The sequence below is a fragment of the Lygodium microphyllum genome, chromosome 19 (assembly GCF_053477565.2).
Source record: "Lygodium microphyllum isolate KBCC chromosome 19, Lygodium_microphyllum_v1.1.10, whole genome shotgun sequence".
Classification (NCBI taxonomy): domain Eukaryota; kingdom Viridiplantae; phylum Streptophyta; class Polypodiopsida; order Schizaeales; family Lygodiaceae; genus Lygodium; species Lygodium microphyllum.
The window spans coordinates 5,054,382-5,080,162 of record NC_141153.1 but is presented as its reverse complement, the minus strand read 5'-3'; the positions used below and the strand labels follow the sequence as shown (position 1 = coordinate 5,080,162).

The 25,781-nt window shown below is 41.4% G+C and overlaps 1 protein-coding gene across 4 annotated transcripts in view; it reads right to left on the bottom strand.

Annotated features, from left to right (window-relative positions):
- Positions 1-25,781, bottom strand: part of LOC148019514 (SPX domain-containing membrane protein At1g63010-like) — a 94,275-nt gene that overhangs the window by 53,251 nt on the left and 15,243 nt on the right. For all 4 annotated transcript variants that reach the window (XM_087701006.1, XM_087701004.1, XM_087701003.1 and 1 more), the window contains one exon: positions 23,281-23,432. In XM_087701006.1, the coding sequence (XP_087557132.1) occupies positions 23,281-23,432 (152 nt within the window). The remainder of the gene's footprint in view (positions 1-23,280; positions 23,433-25,781) is intronic.

The following is a 25,781-nucleotide window of genomic DNA, read 5'->3' as shown; positions in this document are numbered from 1 at the left end:
AGACAAGCTCCATAGGTGAAGTAGACCGCCTCGAAGCTTTGGTGGGAATCGTATCCCGATGCAGTTTCCCATGAATGCAGGAGACACATGGCTGATGGTTCACCACTATGTCTGGCAAACCTCGGACAAACAATCCTCGCAATGCCTTTCGAAGGTACTCATAGTTCAGATGGCCAAACCGAGCATGCCATCGCTCAGAGTGTATCTAAGAGGTAAGAAGAAGAGAGGAAAGATCTGTAGAAGACTTCAATTTATAGATGCCATTCTCCTCATACCCTGAAGAAAGAACCCTTCTCAATCTATGATCAAGAACTCGAACAGCATCACCATCAAACTCCACCAAGAGACCAAGAGAACAAATCTTATGGACCGAAAGCAAATGATACCCCAAGCCTGGTACATGCAACACCTCGGAAGTGTGGGTACCACCACGTCCATCTGGAATCAACTACATCTCACCCCGCGCAGCAATAGACACAAAAGAGCTGTCTCCAATAAGAATCTGCCCATGCGAAGGATGCAAATGGGCAACACCAACAGAAGGAATCATGTGCCGTGAGGCACCACTGTCCACGATCCACTCTCAAGTCTGGGGAGTTGTCATCGCAACATGAGAAGTCTTCGGTGTAGAGTCCTCAATGATCCCCAAGTGTAGAAAAGCAACTGATGAGGGCGCAACCACCGCTCCAAAATCCTTTGTGTCCTTCTTGGTGGTGTCCTTCTTGTCTTTGTCGGGGCAATCCTTCTTCAAATAACCGGTCTTACCACAAATATGGCAAGTCGATTCCTTCTCCTTGTCCTTCTTGGATTTGTTGTCCTCCTTCTTCTTCTTTTGGTCCTTCCCCTTCTTTTGAGAGACTTGACCAGCCAATGCCTCCAATTTGGAAGCATTCTGTTCCTCTTGGTCCAAGACCGTAGGACCAACTCTTCCCACCGAAGAGTCAACTCTTGCCCTGATGCAATAAGAGCGGAATAAAAGGTACCAAATCGTGGCGGCAACTGGGGCAATAAAGTGATCGCCATGTCTTCGAAGGAAATAGGCTTTCCCACATTTTGAACTTGCATCTGAAGCTGTCGAAGCTTGTTGATGTGTTCCCGAAGCGAAGAAAACTTATTCACGAACAAGGCCCGCATTTGCATCTCCAAAGAAACCCTCTTCAGTTTGTCCCAATGAGACTGGGCCTTGGTCAACTCTACACGAGCATTGGAAGAGAGTTTGGACTCATCCCTTACCGAGGGCCTATTAATCTCCTCCATCACAAGCTCCCCCAAATCATAAGACTCCAGAATGGCCAACATCATCACTCGCCAAACGCAATAATTGTCACCATCAAGCTTTTGATTTGATGGAAGAGCCAGTAGGCCACGTACCTTCCGTCCATGATCGCCTGGAACTCCAAATTAGTCTCTATAGACATGTTCACCTGCAATGCTTGCACAAACACAAAATCAGTCCCCCATGACTGTGTAAACGCAACTTCTTAGGGCTATTTCCTCCGCTTCCCGAACCTTCTTCAACTGCCGAAGGTAATGAAAATGTAAAATCTCCAATAGAATGCCTAAAACATAGCCTTCCTCCCCTTCGAACAACAATAACCTGCAGCAAATTCACCAACTGAACTCCTTTCCCGCACGCGCACACTCACTTCACCCTTGTTCCGATGCGCAGCCCTCCCGCTCCCCCTCGAATGCTGAAAACGCAGCCTTGTGTCGCACTGAAATCTCCTCTTCAGGTAGCTTCTTCAATCAGTCCGTCCAATTTCACCGCTTTGATACCATGTCAGAGTGCAGTGATGCAGAAGCGTAGGACAAAGACTGAGAGAGAGTGAACACAGAGAGAAGAGAGAGAGAAAAGGAGTCTGTGAAACGCAGAAAATCTGCAGTGTAGTATGTTGAATAGGAGTGCAGATATATACACGGGTGCAAAGAAAATATATGTGTGTGTCTCCGCCTTGAGGACCTCGATCTCCATCAACCCATGTGCCCCCAGTCATAGCAGGCTCTCTCTGTCAAATCTCAAGATCAGAATGTGTCCAAGTGCTGGACCAGTCTGCTATAAATAGCAGAAAATATCACAAAAAATAGGCAGAAAACAGGTCGGCTGCAATTAATGCAGCCAACTGCCCAAAAACCCGTCCAACTGCTGTTGTGCCATGTGGCAACTATCCGACTGTGCTGGTGTGGCACCTGCGCCTGCTAACGTGGCTCCTCTGTGCTGTCCGTACTGCTAACATGGCCAGGGAATGACTCTCTAACATGTGCAAGGCGGTATACACCTATGAAGCCATTAAACCTATGTGTGAATCATAAACAGTATGTGCAAAAATTTGACACCACCACATCCTTGAACATCTGGATGAGCGCTAGCAGCATTGGTCATAGTGTTCATAAAGTGGCCTGATGGGAATGCATCAGGGACACTTGAGGGTTAGAGCAGCATAGTCCTATTTATAGAACTCAAAAACCTATCCTACACATCATTGTACGATCACCACTCTTGGACTTCTGTTAAGCCAAAAAGATGGAAACCTCAATTGGATCATTAAAACAGCCCCAAAACTCAAAAATCACTAACTTTTCTGTGCCCCATAAGCAAACACCCAAACCATGGGAGGATCCACATTTATAAATAGGAGTCTGCCTAGACACTTGCTCCATCCCTTGTTTTGCAAGTTCTATTTGTTCCAATCATCAGCCCTCTTCATCCAGTGGCTGTCCAGCCTTCAAGAAATTGCTGCCATGCTATCTCTAGCCTATGGCAGCATACTACCTGGTGCTTCTCAGCCTACAAGAGGTGCTCCAACTGCTACATTTTCTGATTTGCTGCCTGGCTATAGCATCTACCCCACCTATAGCACTTGTTTCACCCTTCCAATTGTCTATTGTTGCATGTGACCAGCTGAAACCAGCCTTTCTCCTTGGATAGGGTGATGATAATCTAATCAATCAATAATTACAGCAAGTAAATATATCACACAAATTGAAATGCACACTTTACCACTTTAATCTTGGACAATGGACAGCCAGCACCAAAATTGGCACCCCGTGTGGTATTTCTTTATCTTCAATTGCAAATGGATAGAGTACAACTAAGATTCTCGAATCTCCTTTGCTAATCCAAGTGCCAGTTGCTATATAAATGGCCAGCAAGTCTTCAAACCAATTTGCCCCTTGATATGCTCAGGGATTGGCCGTCACCTTGCTCCTTGTGAGACAAATTTAGCCCCAAATTTGATATTGGCTAACTAATCTCCTGAATCTCCCTGAAATTCTTTAATTTCAACTACTAGAATTTAAGTCCTAGGCCCTCAATTCTAAGCAGGCATCTCGAGGGAGCTATCAGTCCCTAATTTCGATTGTAAATTAGGGTTTACAGCAGAGATTAGCCAAAATCTCCACCTTTGATGACTCAAATGGCTGGATCTTGCTAAAATAACATAAGAGATGGCTGGAGAATGAGAGAGAATGCTATAGAGAGAGAGATTTCAGAGTTTTGTCGCAAGAAGAGGTTAAAAATCTATTGCTGCCCTATTCAAACAGCCATAGAAGTTGTCACCTACAGCTTAGGACCACTAGAAATCTTGTTACCCTCTCCTATATAATGTCACCTACACTAGAAGGGCCCTCGGCTACTGTTGCCTATACCTAGAAGACTCCAAACTGTTGTCACTTACTATAGGACTAGTCTTGCGTGGCTGGAAATCACACCAATAGCATCTCCTTTCTCTCTAACAGCCTCCTCCTCTCTTGCAATGACTAGAATAGTCTTCCACCAGTCTCCAACAACCTCCTCCTCTCTCGCAATGACTAGAATAGTCTTCCACTAGTCTCCAACAGCCTTCCCCCCACTCGCATGGGCAACTTTTGCCAAGGGGCAGCATTCTAACTCCATTTTTCAGCATTATCAAGCTTATTAAATTAATTTTCAAAATGCTAACTCTGAAAACTAATTTAATAATTATACTAGTGCCCAAAAAATTGATTCCGCCAAGAATTAAATTGGTTAGGCCAATTTGTCTCCCAAGTATCCTTAAGCAATTATTAGCTTTTACACTAGCATTCATTAATTAATTAATGCATAGTCTCTAATGTCACCACTGACATTAATGGCTAAAAAATTGGTCAAGGCCCCAATCTAACACCAAGTTCCACATAGTACCTATCAAGTATAACTTATTACAACTTTTGCCTTTGGCAGCAATGACTAATATCTCGAGGTCCCATGTCCCACACTATGAAATCAACTTGCACCTCACATGTGCGTATCACATTTGCGTATGTGATTAACTTTTAATCAAATGATAAGCAAAGCATCAAAATTTTACGTCCTCGTGACAATGGATGCACTTTTATTCTGGCAATACACTACTACATTTACTAGATCCAACCATCCATACTATTGTGTTTTGGTCTCCACCTTGTTGCCCTTTCATTTTCAGTGTCATCTCAATTTAACTAGAGTGGTTACCGCACTTGAGATCCATCTTTGGTGGACGACACACTCAAGCTCCTCCCTTAGCCTACAACAAGAGCCATCAATTACTCGACATTTCTTCCATTGAGCATTCTATACACTTTTATTCATTATTCATTTATTTTCATTCATTCTATTATCTTCCTTGTGTTTTGTGTTTTTGTGTTAGTGTTTAAGTTCTTTGTGTTCCAATTATAGTCATGCACTATATTTTTGTTTGCAAAGCCTAGTATATCTCTACACTTTGGGCCAATAGACCAACATATCTATATATCCAGATAGTATGGGCTGATGGTATGAAACACCAGTTATTGGAACGTGGTCGTGACCACTAAACCCATTTATTGCTAGCACCTAGGCTCAAGGGTAAACCTGTTTGGCTCTATGGCTAGGAGGTGAGTCTAATGTCCATTCCCTTTATGTGCTTTGCCATCGGTATGGCTTGTATCGTATCTAATGTGCAAGTCAAATCCTAGGGGAATGTTTGGTTAGTATCAAAGCATCAACATGCTTTTGGCGCACAAGATGACGGCATGCATAATAGCACTATTTGCTCACACAGTCATCATGGTCCACACCTGATAGGCACTCTTTTATCTTCTAGAGAGTAGTAAGGGGACACTACCAACCAAAGGGACGTGCATGAGGGAACACGTGTTGCAAGTGGTGGATGCTACAAGATATGTTTCTTGTTCAATACTCGTATTTCGGATGATATTGGGGTGATGCTCATGCAGAAGCTTCTTCAATGGTATTGATGATTGGGGTTAAAAGAGCTATCACTCCAAGGCCGTGGTAGACCATCGTTGTTGGTAGCAAAGAAGGCATTGTTGCTTAGATAGGCATCACAATTTGCTTGCTTGTTGGCATTGATATCAACATTTAATGATTATGTGATAGTTAATGCCAACTTTTCATATTGGTGTAATCATTCAACATTTAATGTCCATTACAACATTGATGTTAATGTTTGTTAACATTAATGGTACAATATTGATTGTTGAAAGGAGAGAAAGAGATAGTCGTGACTATTGACAAGAAGAGGAAGTAATTGTAGTCATAGGGTTTTGGGGGTTTGGAGGGTAGAGAGGAAGTCATGGCAAAGAGAGAGAAAGAAAGAAAGATATATTTACATCTCTAAAAAGCCAAGATTACCTATGAGAGAAAAGAAGTGAGTACATTTGACTATGTTATCTTAACTCACACATAACAATGAAAATGAAAAGAAAACAACTAAATATAGTGGTGTTCATATTCAAGCCAAGATGACCTATGAGAGAAAAGAAGTGAGTACATTTGACTATGTTATCTTAACTCACACATAACAATGAAAATGAAATGAAAACAACTAAATATAGTGGTGTTCATATTCATAAGGGCTGTCAATGTAGGCTAATAATATGCACCCAAAAACGATCAATATGCCTCTTTTGAAAATGTTATACTCTCCTCTGAGAGAAAACATATGTCATATGGTGATCCAAGACAGTAAGTCCACTAGGAGGACGTACTTATCTCCAATGGCGAGCAATGGTGGCTCACATCTACAAAAGATAAAGATGTTGAGCATGACAACAAGATGGTCAGTGCCATGCTCTACCTGATTTGTTGTGACCCTTCTAACTCGTGAATGGTATGTCAATGTTGTTGTAGTGGTTCAAGCTGGCTTTGGAGCTAGTACAAAAGAAATTATGTAAGAACCCACAAGAAAGACATTGCAATGTTGCAGATGTTGTGTCGGTAGGCTGCATGCTACATGCAACCATTGAGTCTCCATAGTTCCCATGGGTTTTTCATATAAGTTTTGTAATTAAGATTTTTAAAAAACATGAGCCTTTATGTAAAGATAAAGCATTGTAGACAAATCATGGGGCCCTTTGATCAAAGCTCCTTAGGCATCTAAACTGTCATTACATAGAGTTGTTGCCACTAATATCCTAGACACTAAGTGATACTAGGGATAGAGCTTTTGTTAGGATTTCATATGATGGTTAAGCTGTTTAGAGTTTCGTATCACTATAAAAAAACACTTCGTGCATCATTAGCACATAAGCGTGGCATTTTCATTGTGGTCACCTTTAGTGTTGTAACCCTCTCTCATTCAATAATACATAGCTTCTCTTTTGTGCAATCGAGTATCATTGTACATTGATTAATTTATTTATTCTCTTCAATAACTACGCAATTCTACTTCACACCTAAGCCAACAATGGTACTAGAGCCACTTACCATCATTTCCATCGGTTGTGATCATCTCTTTACAACCATTGCCATCAAGCGCCTTATCACAGCCGATTGCTACCTTATGAGCCATTGTTGCACCGCGGGCTCAAATATTCAAAGTGATTGCACTCTGTGACACCATCTTCTTTGCTCATCCACACCAATTGCCACCTTGCTCTACTTTGCAATCTTCAAAACCAATTTGCATTGCTTCTATCCTTGGCAACACCACCCAGCCGACCTCCTACCTCGATATGTGTCTTTGCTTGTAAGCCTATCACGCTTGTAGTGTGCAACATGCATCTACCTGCACAATAGATTGCCACCTTGTGTTATGACCTCTCAGTCTTGCCATGGTGCACACCTATGATCAGCCTATACACTCCAGTTGCCACCTTGATTCATCTACCCTACATGCCTTCAACACCACCTGTTCTGGGCAGCTGATACTTCACCAAGCTGTTTCGGCACCCCGCCAATCTAATCACCGCCCTGATCACAAACAATCCTACCAACACATTTGATAGATGTCAACACGTTGACTATGTTCACATGAGCTGCCATGTCCTCGACCTACTAGCACTTAGGCCTGACACACTAAAGTTTCAATTTTTATTAATCAATCATTTTATTATATTCTCTCTTAGACACCAACAAGCCCCTATTCATATCCAACTCTTCTCTCAAGTACAATCTTGAAGCTTTTCCTTAATTTCACACTATTCATGACCAATTTCCAAAAGGTTTTGGTGCTTTCATCAAATTCGTGAATTCCATTACCCCATTGAAGGAATTCAACACTTAAAGGGCTATGGAAATAGAGACGCCTCAAATAGAGTACTCCTAAAGAGTTTAGTCTAGGGTGGGTAAGCCAAGTCTCTAACCCAACTATGAGACAATAGCAAGGAACTATCAAAAGCACCACAAGCTACATAGAAGAAAGAGGAACCAAGGGCCAAGCAGTAGGGGATGGTGGCTTATTGATGAAATAAAGAGATGGACACATGAAAGAAAGGCCCAAAGTAGACTAGAAGCCCTAAAGAAACTCCTCATGATCTTGGGAAGCCCCCTCTGCGACACAAAGGGCTAGGGAATCCATAGTCACATCTTGACTTCATCAAATTTGGGGACTTTCTCTACACACCTTCAATTTCATTTCAATTCTGCCATCAAATTTGGGGCTTTTGCACAAATTGACTGAATTTCACCCCAATTTCACTGCCAAATTTGGGAATTTTCTAAAATTTAGCATTGTTCATCGAAATTAAGGCCCAATTCATCAACAAGCCAACATTCAGCGTCATCCAGCTAGAAAATTCACAAAAATTCTTCATATTTCTCTTCAACTTCCTAGTAGTATTTGGGGCCTTTCACCATTCAAGCTCATTTCACCCAAATGTCTTTCAAAATTTTGGGGCTTTTCTGAAATTCGATAAAGTATATCAAAATCGAGGCTTAATTCAACTTGAGGCATAGCATTCGAGATCAATTGGGTAATAATTTTAGTCAATCTCTTCAATTTTTGAGTAAAATTTGAGGCTTCTACTCAATTTTACCTCCTAGGCACTCGAAATTTTGGGCTTTTGCCTCAAATCACTTTCCTTAGCCTCGATGTGCTTTAAAACAAACATATCATTTGGTTGTTGGTTTCTTTTTTCCTGACAATGAAGAAAAATTCTATTATTTTGGGTGCATTTATTGGGAGAATCCACTCAAATTCACATTATCAAAGGATTTCAGCCATTAATCTCTAATTTCAACACATTCATGATTGTTGCCTTGTTCAAATAAAATATTATTTTCATTATATTTTTCTCTATCCTTAGTACGAAAATAGCAAGAAAAAAATATTATTTTTCGAATTATTTGACTCCATTGAAGTGACCAACATCTCTCCTATCAGTGGTTCATCATTATTTGAGCATTTCCTTTCTCTCCACTTGGAAATTATTATTTTATTGTTGATTTTCACTCATAGCCATCAATAATAATGATTTATTAGGCATGACTGGCACCGACGACAAGCTGGACAGCAACAATTATCCTACATGGGCATATATGATATGACATGTTTTTGTTGCAAAGAATATTTGGCATATTGAAAATGGCAACAAGTGAAGATCAGCTTCTCCAACACTGGCACCACCTCCTACCTCCACATCAAGAGGTGGATCTAATGATGCCAAATCATCTTCATCTTCCACATTGCCTCCCACTCGAGGGCAAATTGGATAGAATGGTTATGACACCCAAGCGCATCTCTTAATCGCTTCATACATGAAGAGAGGTATTATTCCTCACATCATATCAAGTGTGCAATGAAGCGCAAGTTGCTTATCTATACAAGTGGTTGGACGATGTTTGTATGGAAGAAAAACAAAACATGGATGCCTATCTGACCAGCATCAAAGTGTGAGAGTGCACAGCGGAAGAGAAACATGAACACAAAGAGAAGCGCCCACACACACACACACACACACAGAAAGAGATGAAGGAAGAATATTGCATTGACTGAAGAAGAATGTTGATACAGTGGGGATGGAGTGATCAATCCCTACACACAACCCAAAGCATCAGTGAGGGCACCAAACCAAACTCATGACAATGGCCGTACCAAGCATAGAGTGTCTAAGTGTCTAAGTGTGCACCTGCAAATGAAAGATTGAAGACTAAAGAGTGTGTGTATCTACCAACTAGGGGTGTGGCTATAAATTGCCAGAAGACCAAAAAAAAAGCCGACATGCACTTGTTGGGGCCATAAACGCTGGCCGACCATACGTAAATGCTAATCACTCCAAAAAATGCCAAAAAAAATAAGGGAGGTCCCAAAAAAATCCTAGATGACAATGACAATGTCCAACAGGTGTAGGCAAACTGTGGAAAGTAGAACTAGCCTAGGAATGCACACAGGAAGCCAACAATTGAAAAAAATGCACCTAGATTACCAAAGCTCCTATATCTCCATCAAACTCTAACAGGAGCTTAGAACCAAGAGATGACAGATTGACATGCCTAACATAGACAAGCTAGCACACCCTCTCAAATTCAGGGAATGGCTAAAGACCCAACAACCTCATGTGATGAAGCATAGAAGCCTTGGACAAAGGCTTTATAAAAAGATTTGTTGCATTGTCCGTTGTGGGACACTAGGCCACCACTAACTCGGAATCCAAGATCCGCTCTCCAACAAAGTAATGTTGAACCTCGATGTGCTTTGTGCAAGCATGAAATACACGGTTCTTCACCAAGGCTAGAACACTCTGGTTATCCACACACAACTCTATAGGTCCAAGCTAGGGAAAGCCAATCTCCACTAACATGTACCGAAGCCAAACTGCCTCCATAGCTATAGAACATAATGCCTCAATAGAAAAAAGATCCACAACAGGTTGCTTCTTACTACTCCACGAGATAGCTCCCAATCCAAGGGAGAAGGAATAACCTATAGTGGACCATCTCAAATCCCATTACTTGCCTGGTCAGAATCACTCCAACCAGAGAGAGTAACTCCCTCTCCAAATACAATCCTATAGGATGGAGTCCCCTGTAAATAATGAAAAATGCATAAGGCCGCTCTCCAATGGTCCTAAGTGAAAATCTTCCTGAAAGAAGACAGTAATGCCACAAGAAAAGAAATATCCGCCTGAGTTTAAATAAGCCAAATGAGGGAGCCAACACACAAGACATCTGTAACAGGTGGCATTTGTAAGGGGAACTCAGGCTGCCAAAACCTTGGACTCTAGGTCCATGGGGCAAGAATTAGGCTGACAATCAACCATACCAAACTCCAAGAGAAGCTCAGAAATGTACTTATGCTACACAATAAAAATGCCATGTGCCATCTAATAGATCGCCAACCCAAGGAATAAGTGCAAGATCCCAAGATCCTTCATATCAAACTCGTGTTGCAGCATTTTCCAAGTACGATCAACCTCCTAAGTATAGCTCCCTGTAACAATACGATCATCCACATACAAGATTAGCAAAACACGCCTGTCACCCTCAACCTTAAAGTATAGGGCGGGGTCATGAGCCAATCGATGGAAGCCACTCTATAGAAAGAATCGATCAATCCTATGATACCAAGCTCTAAGAGCCTGCTTCATGCCATAAAGGGCCTTTCGCAATCTGTAGACATGGTCCTCCTTACCCTACACAAGAAAATCTAGAGGTTGTGAAACATAAATCTCCACCCTAAGGACACCATTCAAGAAAGTAATATTTACGTCCATCTGATAAAGAGGCCAGCAATGGTGGGTTGCAAGAGCCAAGGTAGCTCAAATAGTAGACATCCGAGCCGTAGATGCAAGAGTCTCAAAATAGTCCAAATCTTCCCACTGAGCAAAACCCTTGGCAACAAGCTTAGCTTTGGGCTTATCCATGGAACCATCTACAAGGTACTTGGTCTTATAGACCCACTTCACACCTATCACCTTCTTCTTCAACGGACAAGGAACCAACTCCCAAGTCTAATTACGCTAGATACAATCGAGCTCCTTTTGCATGGCCTGACGCCAAATATCTTGTGCAAGAGCCTCCTCAACTATAATAGCCTCACTGTCATGAAAAATCTATGAGATAAGAGCATAGTTTACACAAAGTGAACTATTCTGTTGGGTCTATAAGCGAGCTAATCTGCATGGATTGGTAGGAGAAGCACAAAATTGAGAAACGCTTGAATCTCTCATGAGCTAATGGTACCAACGAGAAATCTGAATGCTATATGAGGGAGACTAAGAAGCCTTTGGTGCTTACAATGCACTTCTCTAGGGAAGGGACTCTACCTCTCCAAGGGAAGGTAAATCCTCCTTATCTAAAGAAGGCTCCCCCTCTGATAACTAAGCATCCCTCGGAGACTATAAAAGAGACATTGAAGGGGTGGAAGTATGCGACAAAGAAGAAGAAATCACATCTATCAAAGGTGGTAGGGAAGCAGGCGTAGAGGGTATTGAGCTAAAACATGCTTTACAACTGATTAGCATTGTTAAACACCCCCAAAACACACTTAATTAATAAAAAACACAAATTTTGTGCATGGTTCGGGAAGTTTCGATGGTCCCCCAAAACCCTAATTTTTTGGGGCACCCTTCAATATCTATAAATAGACAGAGTGCCCACCATTCAGCCTCATCCATCTGTACACGTTTCCCACACTACCTTGCAAATTTCAGCCATTAGCCATCTATCATCTACTGTCCAGCCATCACTGACTACAGCCCATCACTATCTAGCCCTAGGTGGCCTATCTTCAACCATCGCCTTGCAATATGGAGATTTCCATCTGCCACATCATCATAGCACCTAACCGGCCTACGTTTTCAGCACCTGATGGCAAGGCGATAGGCTACTGCCATGTCTCCCATCAGGCGACTGCTGCAGTACCTGCGTTTTTGCTGTCCAACAGGCCCTCTACATCAGCAAACACCTCTCTTGTTGTCATCTCAGTTCCCTAACACTCTAATGACCAGCGTTTGGTGTTTTCCACACTCCGACACTCCAACTGGGGGACATCACTCTCCGACACTCCATTGCTTTGCCCATGGGCATACTGTACACTCTTACATTCATTCACTTCAGAGTTTCTTCTCTCTGAGTTTATCATTGTGTTTGAGTTTTGAGTTTTTGCATTTCAATTTTCTGTTTAGGGTTTGAGTCTTGCTTGTCTCTATCTTTGTGTTTTAGTCTTAGTCTTAGTCATACATGCTGTGTTTCCTTAGTGCAAACCCTGGCATATCTTCACATGGTGTCAAAGCTAGTGCTCTTCTAAAGCATATCCTAGAGGCTCTGAGAAGGCATTATGGTCTCCAAAAGAGGATAGACATGCCTTCACATTTACCATCTTCTCCTTCTCGTTTGGTCATCTTACAGATGAAGAGTTTGAGAAGTACTTACACATCACACGTAGTTCAGTTTACACTCCTCCAACGAGTGCTGCTACTCTATTTGGATTGATTGGTGAGACTCGCCATCTCTCTGATCTTGGAGGGACCATGGCATTCGGCACATCTGGTGATCCATCTCCTTTATCTCAAACAAGCCTTATGTTAGCTTCATATAACCCTTTTGAGCCGTATGAGCCAAAATCCTCTCCTATTTCTTCTTTTGTTCTAAAGGATCCAGATGATTTTCATTATGTTAACTTTAATTAAGGAGGCTCTCCAAGTAGATACCCTTCATCAAGTGTATCTCTATCATCTGTTTCATTTGAGCAAGTAATCCACACTTCTCAACTCCCTCCCATCCCATCACTATCTTCTCCACATTTTGATCTACTCAAATCATCATCCCAAAATCTTGGATTACATTCCACTTCTGCTCAAAGCACACTAGGGGTTGGATCTTCCATCTCCACTCCTACTACTTTCTCTTTCTCCATCCCACCATCTACCTACCCTCCATTCACTCCACCTCTTGGAGTATTGTTAGGGGTATTGCCACCCTTTAACATTGTACCTTCCATCTACCCCCACTTTACCCATTCTTTCACTTTGGGATGCCTATGATGGGCATCCCCCACACTACCCCCGAACCCTCACAAACCCCACACGACCTTTCAAACACAAGAATATCCATCGTCTACTTATTGACTATTGTCACACATCCGTTAGGTCCCTCCTATGCAGGGATTTCTATCATCTGCTCCCTGTGTCCCTATCTCTCCACCATTGGGTCCACAGGCAATTACCATGCCCATTCCCAATCCGCCCTTACCCACATTTGGATCCACTATGCACACTTCTCCTATGCATTGTAGGCACTCTAGGATTACTTCAAAAGTGTACTCCAATCCATCTCCCTATCCTCCCAATCCACCCTATCTCCATTACACACCTTCTCCATCTCTTAGCACTACTCCTCCAGTTGCAATGGCCAAAAATGCCTTCATGGATAAGACTCATTTTAACGGGTCGAATTTCACCACTTAGTTGAACTTCATGCAATAAATGCTCGAAACTCACGGACAATTGGGACCTTGTCGTTGGTACCAAGTCTATGTTGAACCCTTGATTAGCTCACCCTGATCAGATCTGTCAATGGAGAGCCCACAATGCCACAGCCAATGTTGAGTTAATGTAGGGGTTGCTTCGTGAGTTCCACTCTTAATTAAAGCATTCTTCCCTCGCATCCGAGCGTTGGAGTCATCTCATTGACCGCTATACAGCTCGAGATTGCACTCAACATATCAATCTCGATTTTGAGCTTCAAGAGTTTTCCATTAAGAAAGGAGATCGCACTCGAAGTATCAATCTCAATTTTGAGCTTTAGGACTTTTCCATTAAGAAAGGGCATCTTTTGAAAGTTTTTGTTCTGAGGAGAGATATGCGGAGGAAATGGAACCCATATATCAATACACAAGACAATGCAAGACTAGGGTCAAGAATCATTGTCGAGTTTGCTACTACTGGCTCCCTGAAGGTAGAGGACGATCAGGTCACGTTCTTCTTAAACAAGTTGCCCGACAAATACTTCCATTTTATCCAACTCATTATCTCACAACCTAGATTACCAACCACCTATAAGTTTGAGTGTCAGTTCTTGCATTATGCAAAGTTGCATGATCAGTCTACAAGAAGTCCTCCACTTCAGGAGGGAAAACCAACAGTGGCAAGAACTCCCAAGATGCAAAAGGGAGCCAAAACAAGTGTAACACCACTTCCTCTAATGAAAACAAAGAAATACGACACCTTTCGCAACAAATCCCTAAGAAAAATAGGTATTGCACACACTGCCACATATCAAGCCATGCGAACGAGGAGTAATGTACGAAGGCCCAAGGTTTTCCTCCTAGAAAACCACTACAAACTGTTGTGACTGCCTCCACTCTGGCTGGCCAGTCCAATGGAACTATACCTCCCGCTACTGCACCATCTACTCCATTTGCCCCAACAGCTACTAGACATGTGGCATATGGACAGTCTCAACAGCCTATCTCCTTCACTACTTCTAAAGGATTGGCTACTTGGTTTGCTAGTAACTCACCTGTAGCACTTTCTGCATCAATTCCTAGGATATCCACTACACCTTCTAGGACCACTTCTTCACCTCGCCATACGCGATGGTGGCCACATACTTGGCCTTTCTCTTTTTTAGACTTCCATTGTATACTTACATACTCATTGCATTGCACTTAGCTTTGCTTTCTTTTATTTTATTTTTAGTTTTGTTTTTTGGAGCATCTCACTACTCACATTTGTACTTGTAGATTTTTTAATCTCTTTTGCAGGGTTTTGTATTTCAATGTAGGGCTAACATGCAAACTTGCACCAATCCTTTTTTAGCTAGAGATAGGAGATGCACATCGTTCTACTTAGAGCTTTGCTCTTCTACCAGCATAGAGACTTCCCCTCCCACGGCATATCATGCAGCATCTATGTTGATGCTATCATGGCGGTGAATTCTATCCTTGTTCTCAGCACCACATGGTGCTTCATCATTTTCATCCACATGATTCTCAGCACCACATAAAGACCGACATCCTCACACTCCTCTTCCTTCTTCGGCATCAACATCCAGGTTGAGAGGGGGTTCCTACCCGTCTGGTATTCTACATGTTTCAACACTTATCTTCGACATCGGCCTTTTCCCTCCTATTGTACCTACCCCTATGCATTGCATGATTTCATCATCTTTGTACTAGGGCGCTTGGGCAAGTGAACAATTTTTCCATGAGAGACTGTCCAAGTGGCACCTGCTATATGAGCATTCTTCCAGTACGTAGCATCCTATGCATCCCATTGTGCATAACACCATTGGACGAATCCTAAGTTGTTTCCACCAGCAGGTTACACCATCATCCTTCTTCACACGATAATACTCCATCACCTTTTCCTCATCATCGCAATCCTGGAGTGGTTGGATAAGCTTGTACGGTTTTGTGATGTGTTGGATATACCATCCCTACTCCTGTCTTCTAGGTAACTGTTACTAATCGGCCACCACCCCCTAAAATTCACTTTCCATCCAAAAAAAAAAAGGTTCAACATGGTTCCATCCGCCTTCGTAGGGCTTGGTAGACCACTGGGTAGCCGACGAGCACCCTTTGTCCAATGCCTTATCCTCTCTAGGGTCACTACTTGGACTCCCTTGGTAGATTAATCATCACATCTGTAGTCTTGGTAGGCTATTGGGCAGCCAATGTGTGCCCTTTGTTTGATGCCCTTGTTGCTTTGGGATGGGATGCCTTGGGGTTAACATTGCATGCCTTCTCTTTTAGGGTCACTTTTGGGATTGAGCGTGGATACTGAGTTAAAACACGCTTTACAGCTAATTAGCATTTTTTAACAATCCCAAAACACACTTAAATAATGAAAAATGCAAATCTAGTACACGATTCAAGAGAGTTTCAATGGTCGCCCAAAACCCTAATTTTTTGGGGCACCCTCCAACATCTATAAATAAACAGGCTTCCCACCATTCAGCCTCATCCGTTTGTGCAAGTTTCTCACTCTACTGTATAGATTTCAGCCATTAGCCCTCTACCATCTATTGTCCAATCATCGCCGACCACAACCCATCACTATCTAGGTGGCTTGTTTTCAGCCATCGCCTTGTTATTTGGAGGTCTTCATCTGCTGCATCATTATAGCACCTAATCAGCCTCCATTATCAGCATTTGGTGCCAGGCGACAGGCTACTGTCATCTCTCTTACCGGGCAACTGCTGCAGTACTTGTGTTTTTGTTGTCCAACACGCTGTCTATATCAGCAAACACCTCTCTTGTTTTTGCTTCAATTCCCCGATACTCTAGTGATCAATGTTTAGTATTTCCCATACTCCGACACTCCAACTGGTGGTCACAACATTTGGGATCCGTCTCTGATGAACATCACTCTTCGACATTGCATTGCTTTGCCCTCGGGCATTTTGTACACTCTTACATTCATTTACAGCATTCATTCACTTCAGAGTTTCTTTTCTCTATATTTATCATTGTGTTTGATTTTTGAGTTTTTGTGTTTTTGTTTTGCGTTTAGGGTTTGAGTGTTGCTTGTCTTTGTCTGAGTCCTTGTCAATCCATCTCTAACATGGTGCAATTCGCATGCTCCACCACACCATTCTCTAAAGGTGTGTTCAAATGGATATACTCCACTTGAATGTCGTAATCCCTACAAAACTAAGAAAGAGGCTAGAAGTAAACTCTCCACCATGATTTGCTTGAACATCACGAACTTTGGAAGTAGTCTCTATCTCCATAAATACCTTCCACTCATAAACACAGGAGTGCACCTCGCTCTTGTACTCCAAAAAATAAGGCCACGCATAGCAACTAAAGTCATCTATAATCAACATCAAAAACTTGGCCTTCCCAAGGAAGGCCATGCCCATAGGTCCGCAAAGGTTAGTGTGAACCAACTCAAGCGAGATAGAAGTCCTCCTAGCGGCAACCTGTGGATGTGGCTACAACTAGGGCACAAAGTGTGAATAGAAGGGAAATCACAAAGTCTCTCCACCATCTTGTTCCATAGCATCAAAGTTAAGATGACCATGACAAGCATGCCAAAGCAGCCCAAGCTCGTGGGAAGACCTTGAAACTAAGGCTGTGAGCGTGTAAAGCCCATCCTCCTGGGATCCTATCCAAAGAACACACTTGTAGACTCATCCTCCCTTATCACCACATCCTATGTAAAGACCACACAAATATCAAGTCATGTAAGACCATGAACTGACAAGAAGTTCAATCCTAAATCCAATACATAGAGAACTTTGGCCAAAGAAGATTGTATGTCTGGCGACAATAAAGGAATAGTCCCCACACCTCAAGCGGGAATAGTAGAGTAGTCACCAATGGTGACTATGCTCCCTCTGGCACTCAAGTCTTGGAGTCAACATTATCTGTAGGTCATGTGAGAAGAGGCCCCACTGTCAACAACCAAGGCTTCTTTCAAGCAAAAGAACATGCACAAAGACAGACTTTGTTGTCGCAGGGGCAGCCTTCATATCCTTCGAATCCTTTTGCTTTGGCTTCAAATGGGGATGCTTTTACCAACACTTCTCCTCACAATGAGTGCCCTTTCCACAATGTGGACAGTTGGGCTTCTTCTTCTCATCCTTCTTGTCCTTGGTCTCCACCTTTTCCTTCTTCCCTCCACCTATACCTGTAGTAAATGCCTTGGTGGAGCTAGAACCATTGGCCCTAGCCTCTCTAAGTCGCTCCTCATGCTCCAAGACAAGCAGTAAAAGCTCCTCCCATAAGAATGTCTCACAAGTCCTCAATGTGATAAGGCTAATGTAGAAGATATCAAATCGAAGAGATGGCATTTGAGTCAAAAGGATTATAGCCATGTCTTCAAAGAATATCATCCGACCAAGAGAGGCAAGCTCACCTCTCATGTCCTCCATCTTCATAATGTCCTCCTTCATAGAGAAGGAATCAGCAAGATCGAGCACTTGCAACTTTTTCTCAAGGGAAATCTTGTGGACAAACATCCTGTGCTAATACAAAGATGTAAGGTTCTTCCCCACTTCCGCTGCAGTCTTCAACCTGCAACGACATACACAAGGAAAGAATCTTGAAAACTTATAAAGAGAAAGAATCGGGCTCAAGAGGTGAGCCAATCCCACAAGGCTACTCGGTCCATAGAAGTCCCATTTGTTGTATCCTCCTTAGGACAAGGAATAGAATCAGCAACAAGAGCCCAAAGATCAAAGGTGTCGAGTATGCACTCCACCTTATACGACCACAAAAAATAGTTCGAACCATTGCGTTTGTCTTCTTTGGGTCACGATGGTAAAACAAGAACCTACGAATATCAAGGATGGCATCTTCACTTTGAATGGAGCCTTCTGTGATAGATGAATAGAAGGGGGGTGCGAATGGGGGACTCCTCTCACTATAATCGCAATAATTGCATCTCCACTCAGAAGAGTGTCTAGAAAGAAGTTCCTCTTCTAAGTCATCAAAGCTCGTGAATTGGTAAGGCATCTTCGATCCTGCCATCATCCAAAAAGCTGTGTTTTGATAGAGACAGCATGCAAGATAGAAGGCAATCAGTACACAAACTGTAGATGTGTCATCTATTAGAGAAAAACTATCACCTACCACTAAAAGGAGGTCGTCTGTACTAGGAAGCTATCGCTTGAGCCAGAAAGCTGCCACCCGCAAAACAAAAATTTGCATTTGCTGCAAAACGCAAAAAGTTGGAGCTGTCTGATGTCTATATAGGGTCGCCTAGTTCCTAGATGATGTTGCCTCGTCTTGGGAAGGATCAACTCGGCACTGGACCACCTATATTGACAATGAATGCAGCAAACACAACCTAAAAATTTGTATTTAATAAATTTGGGCTGCTCCTCCGCAATGAAAACCTACTCTTCTGCAAGAAATCTCTAGATTGTGTCCTTACTTACGCAATGATACCATGTGAGAGTACAGAAGAGAAACACAAACATAGAGAGAAGCAAAGAGAGAGAGGAAGTAGAAGATGAAGGAAGAATACTATACTAACAGAAAAAGAATACTAATACAATGGGGATGGATTGATCAATCACTACACGGAGCCCAAACGGTCAATGAGGGCACTTAAATCAAGTTGGTGGCAATGGCAGCATGAAGCACGGAATGTCGGAGTGTCAGAGTGTCAGAGTGTGCACTGCAAATGGAAGATTGAAAACTAAAAAGTATGTGTCTCTACCAAGTGGGAAATGTGGCTATAAATAGCTAGAAGACCAAAAACTGGCTAACCTGCACCTAAAGGGGCCATAAATGCTAGCCGACTAGCAATAAATGTTGGTCACTCCAAAAAATGCCAAAAATTTTAGTGGAGGCCCCAAAAAAATCCCAAATGACAATGACAATGTCCAACGGTGTAGACAAACTATGGAAAGTAGAAACTAGCCTAGGAATGCACAAAAGAAGCCTACAACTGAAGAAAACGCGCCTAAACTACTAGAGCTCCTATGTCTCCGTTAGAGTCTGACAAAAACTCACAACCAACTGACATGACTAACATAGGCAAGCTAACACAAAGACCTTCATAAACAATTATTGAATATTGATGAAATAGTACCCGATAATCAGCTTGTTTCTATCACTTTGAATGGTCCACCTAAATCTTATCAAGGTTTTGCTACTACTTGGCAACTATGGTCAACCAAGTTACTCGTACCTTCAATCAGCTTGAGTCTCTTTTGTTGCAAGAAGAACAAAGCTGACTTAACTATAATGCTACTCTTGTGACCAAACAAGCCTCTTCCACCCATCATCGTGAAAAGGGCAAACGTAAAGCCAAAGACAAGCCTGCTGGTCAAAACTCAACAAGCCTTCATGCTGGTCATCCTTCCACTTTCACACCTTTTACATCGAAAATTCCCTCCCGTAGTGGTCCATTCTCTTTCAACCCTTCAAAAACTACATCCACCACACAACCCCAAGAGATGCAATTATTGCTAAAAGACGGAACATGACATCACTGAATGTCGAAAGTGTAGTGCATCAAAAAAGGAGAAAAAGTTTGAGATAAGACCATGAACTATACTGAGTTTATTAATTACACCTTTTTCATTCAAAGTCAGTATAGTCCTTCTATTCATGATACTTGTTTTTCTATCATTGATGCAATTTCTACTTGGTCTTTTGACAGTGGTGCTTCTAAGCACATTACCTCTTGCCGAGCATTATTTCATCTCTCTCTCATGTACCTAAGGGGGGCACAATCGTGTGCCAACAATGCCTCTTACACAATTACAGGCATTGGTCGTGTGCAAGTTCTCTCTATTTCAAGTACTCCTTTGACGTTGCAAGATGTTCTCTATGTACCTAAGGAGGCCACAGTCATGTGCTAACAATGCCTCTTACACAATTACAAGCATTGGTCGTGTGCAAGTTATCTCTATTTCAATCACTTTTTTCACATTGCACAATATTCCCTATGTGCCCAACATCAAGAAGAATGAAGTTTCTATTTCAACCATTGCAACTTCAAGGTTTCGCATCATTTTTTATAGCCCCCAATGTGCAGTATATGATCATCAAGTTTCTTCTTCCATTGTCTTAATAGGCACCCTCATTAATGGCCTCTACATCTTGATACATATGATTGGAAACTTGCTGAAACTCCTATTGATAGTGTCTTATTAACAAAGGAATCTTTCCAAGATACACATTTATGGCGTCAGAGACTTGGCCACAAGCATTGCTGAAGCTCCAATCAAAGAATACGGTCAAAGATCTTCCAATAATCCACTTGTCACCATCGAATTGCATTTGTAAATGTTATTTACTTGGTAAGATGCACTGATTTTCCTTTCCTAAGGATTCTCATGTTTATTCGACAACTAGTTTGCATTTCCTTCACAGTGATGTTTGTGGTCCTATGTGGACCAAATCTCTTGGTGGATTCATCCATTTTATCACCTTTATTGATGACAAATCCCAATTCACTTGGATATATGGGCTAAAGTCTAAGTCTGAAGTCTTCTCTTGCTTCAAGATTTTTATGGCCATGGTAGAGAACCAAAATTGCTTTCACATTCCAACCCTTAGCAATAATGGGGGAGTGAATATCTTTTCAAACAATTTTCAGAGTATCTTGCATCTCAAGGTATTCATCATCAATGCACTGTCCCTTACTCCCCACAACAAAATGGGGGTAGCCAAACAAAAGAATAGATTGCTCATGGAGATAGCAAGATGCATGGAGTAAAAATTTACCTGACTCTTTTTGGTTTAATTCTATTCTTTGTGATGCTTATGTTTTGAACAAATGTCCCATAAAGGTCTTTGCGCACCATCACTCCTTATGAGGCATGGAATAGCTCCAAGCCTTCTCTCTCTCTTATATGAGGACTTTTGGTTCATTGGAATATGCTCATGTGCCTTCCCAAAGACGGCACGAGTTGGATGATAAGGCGGTTCACGACATATTTATTGGATATAGTGCTGAAAGCAAAGGACACCAACTTTATTAACTGTGCATAGACAAGATTATTGTTAGCCAAGATGTTATCTTTGGTGAAAATGCTTCTCATCCTTTGCTGGATTGTCAAAAACAGAGAACCTATTATCACTTTTCCGTATTGGTTCCATGGCTGTTCCTTCTATTCAGCCCTCATTTCCACCGTCTAAAAATACATTACAGCAGCCTGTTCAGCCTGATTTGCAGCCAGAATAGTTACGCGATATCTTGTCCCATGAGCAGCCCACTATTGATGATCACTTGGAGCAGATAAGGGCTGAAACTCAGCAGCCTAAAAGAGTTCCCCATTGGCCAGTAGACACTCTTCGGGACAGCAACCAGCCTCTTCCTTTGGCTGCTTGCACACAAGCCTCCACTTGCAAAGAATAAGGTAATCTTCTTGCATGTGCATTGGTGGCTACAGCATGCAATGAAGAACCTTTATGCTATAAAGATGCTTTTTCAGATGATCGTTGGGTGGAAGCAATGAAGGAAGAAATTGATTTCATCCATCAAAATGACACTTGGACACTCTATGACTTGCCTCCTCGCAAACATGCAATAGGTACCAAATGGATTTACAAAATTAAAAGAAAGTAAGATAGTTCTATTGACAAGTATAAAGCCCGCCTTGTTGCTAAGGGCTATGCCCCAAGAACAAGGTATCAAATTTGAGGAGACCTTTGCCCCCAACTCTCGCATCACTACCATCAGGCCCACTTTCATTGGGAGGTGCATCAGCTAGACATCAAGATGCTCTTTCTCAATGGATATCTCACTAAAGAGGTATATTAGAGAAACGTTGTCAAATCATCCTTTTTATCTCTTGTATATCCATCGAGAAGAAATATATCTACTGTTTAGATATCTCAAATTCTGGAGGATGAATTAAGACTGTGCATGGTCACAGGTAAGATACACCAAAAATTCTAAATGTCTAAGATTATAGTATCCCTGTGCTTATGTATCTGCAAAGTCTGATACTCTACTCGGAATTGTTAATCATATTTTAGAAAATATATGTAGTTTACAGCTACAAGAAGCTTGAGATATTGAGAAAACAAGCCATTTGGTTCATAGAGCAGTGAGTATAAGAAATACTATAAAAGTAACCTGTTGCTGCAAGAAGTTTCAAAAAGCAAGAAATTTGATTCACGTATGACATAAGGAAAAAGAATTATATGCTAACAACTAAATGTAAGAACAACAAGAGAAAAGCCCAAATTCAAAGCTCATCAAGGACTAGTAATGAACTTCATGTTTCTCCAAACATGAGGGAAGAAAGTGAAATGCAGACAACTGGTAACCAAGCTATCCATCATCCATACAGCATGCTTTCAAGAAGAAATGATAGGTCCTAAAAACGGGCATTGATTTCTCCAAAATAAAATTAATTGTTCAAAAGTGAGCTTCAAACATTAAAATTCACTATTAAACACTCCAACACGTCCCTTCCCTTAAACTACTCACACTGTTTCGAAAGTGATTTCCCTACTAACATTCTTGGGTCTAGCCTTTTGAAACATAAAGCAAACATTAGCACTGATACAAAGATGGAAAGAAGTCTCCAAATATCAATACAATATGAGATTTTGGACAAATGCATCTACGTCATCTGTCAAGTAGATTTAAGATTAGCATTAATCTAAAATGAGATGCTCAATAATAAACAATGCTGCAAGTTATTACCTGTAACCTTCAATCAGCTGCTCTTTGTCCCTTTTAGAGAACAATCCAATGTTCTCATCACACAAATCAGTCTCAGTCCTTTCACGAAGTCCTTGCAACTTCCCGGCAAGTCCACCTTGCTTTTCTATAAGAAACAAAACTATCTTTTCCACCTGCAAGTTTTGCACAATGAACAAGACATCAGCACACAATTTTCTAGTAACAACCATTGTTTCGTCATGTGTAAAAACCCATAAAGATATGTTCTAAAAGAAGATGGTTGTTCAAATTCATCCCTCAATTCATCAAAATCAGCTCAAACGCCCCATGAAAAGGTCATATTTGTTCAATATACGAAATTTATAATCCAAGTACAATTTAGACTAGCTCCAAAATTGTTGTAATTTTGTCCTACTATCTTGTGGAATGTGCAACATTGGGAAATCTTTTGTACCTACTTGAATCGCACAAAGAACAACATCTTGAATAAAGAATTCATTCATTTAAAAGAGTTCCCCTGCCAACCTGACCACATAGGGATGAAAACAAATAAAATACAAAATGGGCTCCACTGAGAAGCACAACTAATCACAAACAGCTGAATTCTTCCTATGTTTGTGCACTTGGAGCAGTACACGAGAGGCCTTTTTATAGTCATGGATAGCTGTCACTTCTCACACATATACATCAGCAACTAAATAGGGTTTAGGACCAACATCGACTTATAACAACTAAAGGCAAAAAGCATTAGTCAATGGTGAGTTTGTATTCAGGTATGGATATACATATAGATAATGCATCCCCCAAGTTAAAATTTGCCAAACCAATAGAATTCCAGCTCCTTCAAGAACATTAGAGCACTTGATAAGCATGCTCCAAAAAGAGTATGAAGAAAACACAAAAAGGAGGAACTACTTCAAGCCCTACTAAAAGGAAACGGAGACCGAAAATGCAAAACCCCAAAGTTTACACTAGAGAGCATTTGTCACGAGGACGTGAAATTTTGAGATGCTTTAATCTTGTTAATAACATTTGATTAAGTTACTAATCAAATGTGCAAGGTTGTTCAGCACATGTGATGCACATGGCAATTATTTCATGGTAACAGGCCAAGGACCTCTAGGATGCAATGGGTGTCAAAGATAAAAGTTGTGATAACTTATGCAAGCTAGGTTCTGGTGGTCAATTGGCGTCAATTTTGACCCTAGCACAATTGTTTTGCCAATCAGTGTCAATGGTGACACTAGGGACTAGCATTAATTAATTAATTAATGCCAATCTAAGGGTCAACAAATGTTGGGGACCACTCCAATTTAATTATGGATGGGCACATTTAATTTTGGACAAGGCGAGAATGGCTGAAATTAATTTTTAAAATTATTTAATTCTAAAAATTAATTAAATATTGGATAATGCTGAAATTTGGGTTTAGAATGTTGCCACTTGGCAAAAATACCCATGCAAACTAAGAAAACGTTTTTTGGGGCTGGGCCTTAACCATTCAGTCAGTTTGGAGCCTGAGAGAGAGAGAGAGAGAGAGAGAGAGAGAGAGAGAGGACTGGTAGTTCAATTTTCTACAAAGAATGCAGCCATTGGAGACTGGGACAGCAAACAAGGGCCATTCTTGAGCTACCTACAACAAGAAGACCTTCATCAGCAGCGATGCAGGCGACAACATTAAATGCTGATTGGTGCAAGTTGCATGCTGATTAAGGGGTCTTCGCACGTGAAATTCTGAATTCTCTCTCTCTAGCATTCTCACACCTATTTCAGCCCATTTTTAGGAGATCTCAGCTCATCTCAGCCATTTGGAGCAGATCTCAATCAAATTTGCTGTAAACCCTAATTTTTTGTAGAAATTAGGATTTAGCAGCCACCTAGACACCTATGCCAACAAAAGAAGGTATCATACACTGAAATCAAGCTCCTACAAATTGTTGTATTGTTAGGGATTTCAAATGCCCAGCCAATCATTGCAAATCTGGGGTAGCATATGGCCAATTAGGGTCCAATTAGAGCAAGTCATGGGTTAAAATCAAGGGGCAAATTGCCCAATTTGTTTGCAAATTGTTGGAACAGCAAAGGGCTTTTGGATTAGCCAACGAGATTGTGGAATCTCAACTTGTAATCATCCATTGGCAATTGAAGTTAAAGAAATACCGAAAGGGGTGCAAATTTTGGAACAAACAAGGTGTCCAATGTCCAAGATTATTAAGGAAAATTGTGCATTTCAATTTATGTTTATTTATTGATTGTTGTAATTAAGCACTTGATTGGGGAATTACCACCCTCTCCAAGAAGAAAGGCTGGTTTCAACATTAGGAAGGTGGTACCTCTAGAGTGGATTATTGGCACAAACACTTCTTAGACTTGGATTGGACTCTTCACCAGAGAAGACATCCTTCTTCAAATGTTGACTAAAGAGCACGAAGAAATGCAAAAAGAAGGAACTACTTCAAGCCTTATCAAAAGAAAAGAAAGACCGAAAAGGCCACCCCAACATTTATATTAGAGAGTATTAG